This window comes from Anarrhichthys ocellatus, unplaced genomic scaffold (assembly GCF_004355925.1).
Source record: "Anarrhichthys ocellatus isolate YVR2014 unplaced genomic scaffold, GSC_Weel_1.0 scaffold137, whole genome shotgun sequence".
Classification (NCBI taxonomy): domain Eukaryota; kingdom Metazoa; phylum Chordata; class Actinopteri; order Perciformes; family Anarhichadidae; genus Anarrhichthys; species Anarrhichthys ocellatus.
The window spans coordinates 349,866-354,782 of NW_022280167.1; the positions used below are offsets into that span (position 1 = coordinate 349,866).

General features: G+C 43.5%; 1 protein-coding gene across 1 annotated transcript; it reads right to left on the minus strand.

Annotated features, from left to right (window-relative positions):
* Nucleotides 1-1,437: 1,437 nt before the first annotated feature.
* On the minus strand, nt 1,438-4,911 carry LOC116399944 (polypyrimidine tract-binding protein 3-like). The gene is made up of 3 exons (XM_031877455.1): nt 4,379-4,911; nt 2,213-2,305; nt 1,438-1,945 (listed from the first exon to the last, which is right to left on the minus strand). The coding sequence occupies exons 1-3, from the start codon at nt 4,668-4,670 to the stop codon at nt 1,782-1,784; spliced, it is 549 nt and encodes a 182-aa protein (XP_031733315.1). The 5' UTR covers nt 4,671-4,911; the 3' UTR covers nt 1,438-1,781.
* Between the last annotated feature and the right edge of the window lie 6 nt (nt 4,912-4,917).

The following is a 4,917-nucleotide window of genomic DNA, read 5'->3' on the forward strand; positions in this document are numbered from 1 at the left end:
AAAAAAATCCAAACCTACATGGCCCTGTGTGAAAAAGTGATTGCCCCCCCTGTTAAAACATAAATTAACTGTGGTTTATCACATCTTTCGAAAGCCGAGTTCAATTTCTCTAGCCACACCCAGGCCTGATTACTGCCACACCTGTTCTCAATCAAGAAATCACTTAAATAGGACCTGCCTGACAAAGTGAGGTAGACCAAAAGATCCTCAAAAGCTAGACATCATGCTGCGATCCAAAGAAATTCAGGAACAAATGAGAAACAAAGTAATTGAGATCTATCAGTCTTGAAAAGGTTACAAAGCCATTTCTAAAGCTTTTGGACTCCAGCGAACCACAGTGAGAGCCATTATCCACAAATGGCGAAAACATGGAACAGTGGTGAACCTTCCCAGGAGTGGCCGGCCGACCAAAATTACCCCAAGAGCGCAGCGACGACTCATCCAAGAGGTCACAAAAGACCCCAGAACAACATCCAAAGAACTGCAGGCCTCACTTGCCTCAATTAAGGTCAGTGTTCATGACTCCACCATAAGAAAGAGACTGGGCAAAAATGGCCTGCATGGCAGAGTTCCAAGACGAAAACCACTGCTGAGCAAAAAGAACATAAAGGCTCGTCTCAGTTTTGCCAGAAAACATCTTGATGATCCCCAAGACTTTTGGGAAAATACTCTGTGGACTGACGAGACAAAAGTTGAACTTTTTGGAAGGTGTATGTCCCATTACATCTGGTGTAAAAGTAACACGGCATTTCAGAAAAGGAATATCATACCAACAGTAAAATATGGTGGTGGTAGTGTGATGGTCTGGGGCTGTTTTGCTGCTTCAGGACCTGGAAGACTTGCTGTGGTAAATGGAACCATGAATTCTGCTGTCTACCAAAAAATCCTGAAGGAGAATGTCCGGCCATCTGTTCGTGACCTCAAGCTGAAGCGCACTTGGGTTCTGCAGCAGGACAATGATCCAAAACACACCAGCAAGTCCACCTCTGAATGGCTTAAGAAAAACAAAATGAAAACTTTGGAGTGGCCTAGTCAAAGTCCCGACCTGAATCCGATTGAGATGCTGTGGCATGACCTTAAAAAGGCGGTTCATGCTCGAAAACCCTCCAATGTGGCTGAATTACAACAATCTGCAAAGATGAGTGGGCCAAAATTCCTCTACAGCGCTGTAAAAGACTCATTGCCAGTTATCGCAAACGCTTGATTGCAGTTGTTGCTGCTAAGGGTGGCCCAACCAGTTACTAGGTTTTGGGGGCAATCACTTTTTCACACAGGGCCATGTAGGTTTGGATTTTTTCCCCCCCTTAATAATAAAAACCTTCATTTAAAAACTGCATTTTGTGTTTACTTGTGTTATCTTTGTCTAATATTTAAATTTGTTTGATGATCTGAAACATTTAAGTGTGACAAACATGCAAAAAAAATAAGAAATCAGGAAGGGGGCAAACACTTTTTCTCTCTCTCTCACACACACACACACACACACACACACACACACACAAAATAACAGTGACTGATACTGCTGGTGGTTGCTATCGTCTGATGAGCATTTTGTCTCTGAACTCAAACTCCAGTCTTGCATCTCAAGTTGCTCGGCGGGCTGTAAACATTGAGCAACCCTCGGAAGGGAAGACTTGGCCGGAGCGGATAAACACACGTTCTTGTATACTTGTGAGGATCAATCACTCTTAACCCCTTAACAGCAGTTTGAAAAGAGCTGCTTGAGGGTTCGGACTTATTTGAACTGAAACTTGTCCTCACAAAGATAGAATTACTATACATTACCAGACTGTTCGTGGATCTGATCTGGCTGTTGAAAAACTCTTACCTTTAGTGAGCAGCTGGTCATCCAATCCTTCTCTGGGCAGAGCCACAGTCTGATGTTTAGACAGAGTCACTCTCATCACTTTACCAAACACCTTTTGACCATTCAAGTGGCTCATTGCTGCGGGTGAGCAAAGACAGAAATATGGAATGAGTGTGAAAGGCGTTTTCTGATACATCAATCACATCACATGCATGAAATTGCTTTGTGGTAAAAAATGTATTGAGGAAGTGACCGATGCTACAGTGGTTTTCAACAAGTAAACCTTGAAATTAAAAGTGATAGTTGACGTTTTAATCGTTGCCCAGCACTAATATAAATATCTAAATAATCCTATTTTGCAGGCCGATACTAGTGACCGATAATGCTGCTGCTGCATAAACTCACCCAGCTGAGCCTGGTTGCCATCAGACAACTGTATCAGAGCACTGTCCTTTTTGTTGTAGAGGATCTTCACCCTCTGGACGTCACCATAGACTCCTGAAGGTAGAGAGAGAGCGAGAGGCAGACCAAGAGAGGGAGAGAGAGCGAGAGAGAGCAGGGTGGAGCAGAAGATGAGGAGGACAGAACAGACAGAGCAGGAGAGATGGAGCCGACCAAGATAAAAAAGGAGAGGTGTGAAGGATGGAAGGAATAAAGTTAGTGCAAGAAAGACAAACGATAAGAAAAGATGGAATCTTCCCATTTCACTTCCACTAGAAACTCAATCAAACCCTTCTGTATACAGAGTGGTTTAATCTGTCAACCAGAGAGACACATCAGCTGAGCTTGACCATTGACATACACCTGAAAGTGGGGATTCACAAATCCAGCTTGAAGACTGGTGGTTATAAATGTACTACCATGAATGGACAGTGTGAGAAAAACAACTTTTAAAACACATGCACTAGCCTAAGAAAGGACATGTTGTACAGTGAAACATCTGCAGTAAATGCAGAAAGAAGACCTGAACAACAATTAAGTTATTTTTAGGCCTTTTATGCAGATCATTTTAGACTTTTTAAAAGATCTGTGGAGCTGAGCTAAAACTGCTCCAACAAGTGGAAGGACTAAATATTGTAATACTGCTGGCTGGTAGACGGTCTAATGTGACCGATGAGAAGGTGAACTGTGACTGCACTTGATTGGTACAAAATCTGGAGAAAAATGCAAAGAGAGTCCTAGTGAGAACACTGGACAGTCATGACCAACTTAAGCAATAAAGTGGTGAGAACATAAACACTGCAATAATCCATAGAGACTCCAGAATAAATGACTAGACAGTCCACTCACAGAACAGAGTGTTATTAGAGAGCGGTATTTTATTCTAGCATCTTAGGCCAAGCTGAGTTTTAGTTACTTATGGAATTAAATGCCAGGATTAAATCTTTTCTATCTTGCTTTTTGCAATTTGGGTATTTGCCAATTGACCCATCGCCGAGTCCCGCCCTCAAACGCAGACTGGCCAATGGTGGCGTAGCTACGGCCAGCTTTTCCCAGGGTCTGACCACTATCCAGCTCGGTAATAGCTCCATTGACTCATCAAATGAATTTCTTCATCTTCAGGCTGCTTTAGTGGATTTGGAGCTTGTCGTGGTTAAACATGTGATAGTGATACTCGTTACACGGAGAGGTTGGAAGGAGATATACGTCTCTAAAAGGTTACGTTTCCAAGTAAAAACCTGTGGAGCTAACATTAGCAAAGTACGTTAGCATATCATTAACTAGCATTAGCACTTCTATGCTACGCTAGCTACTGAATGTATACACATGCTGCTTTAGCTTTGTAATGGTTGTAACAGTGAATAAAGAGGAACAGAGTTGTTCCTTCATTTCATTGTTCTGTCTGGATCACCAGGTGATTTTTACACTGATCTGTAGCTTCAGCTTCCATCTTTATCTTCTAGTTTTCACTGCTAATTCAGTTTGACATCCTGGAAATATCCTTAAAAGCACACAGATATGTATTGAGGGAGTGCAGTTAGTGACAGTGTGGGCTCCATGGTAGCTCTGACAGCTTGACCGAGTAGCAGCAGGGGGCGGGGCTTAAGGAAGGGTCAAATGGGCACTGGATCACTTATGGAGCACCACCCTACTCCTTCCCTTCATCTAACAGATCGGTTGTGTTGTCCCATCAGGGCTCTAATGACATATCATGCTGTGCTAATTATTGTTACTGCAAACTGTAGCTGTTTCACATTCAACATGTTTTCCGTATCGTTTTATTTGCAGTTGGTATTGTGGAGCAGCTGCAGGAGGTGCTGGCTTGGCAGTCACAAACCTCAGTGTTTATTAGATTTGGAGGTTTCACGTCACATTTTCGTATGAGCATGACATCACATGAATGATTTTGGTGTCTTTGTTCTCATCAGTTTAGAGATAAGATGACCAAACAGACAATCCCAGACTCACTTCTCATTCAAATTAGAGACAGTTGCGTACAATATAAGAGGCAGGCTTGTAGATACACGGAGATAAGGAGGAATAGCGTGTCCACGACATCACTGAGGAAAGTGAACAAAATTGGATTAACAGAGAGAGATATACAGATAGAATAGTAGAGGTTGAACATACCGAAGAGGGTAAAGATACTTTGAGGCGTGACCATCTTTAGAGAGAGAGACCGCAGAGCAGAGGACAGGAAGAGGAGGAGCAGAGGAGGAGGAAGAGGAGAGACGAAGGTAGAGATCAGACCGCCCAGCGTTGGACGAGGGGGGAAGGTGGTGGTTTCCATGGTGATGAGGGGTGGAGCAAAGATGGAGGGCATGGGGAGAGGGTCAAAACGGCAAACCCAAAGTCGGGTAGACCAGAGTAAGACAAGTGAACAAAGGAAAGGAGGTGGAACCAAAATTGGGTAAACGTACATGATGGGGGAGGGGGAGGGGTTTAAGAGGAGTGTGTAACATTAAAGGGCGTTTGGCCGAATGGAGAGAAAATAAACGTGTTAAGGGAGGAGGAGGGGAAGATAGGAGGCGGGGAAGGGAGAAAGGAGGAGAGGAGGACAAAAACCAAAGCAGAGGTCAGTAAACAGAGCATCAGTGGAACATCAACGGAGTCTGAATGATTCACACACACACACACACACACACACACACACACACACACACACACAC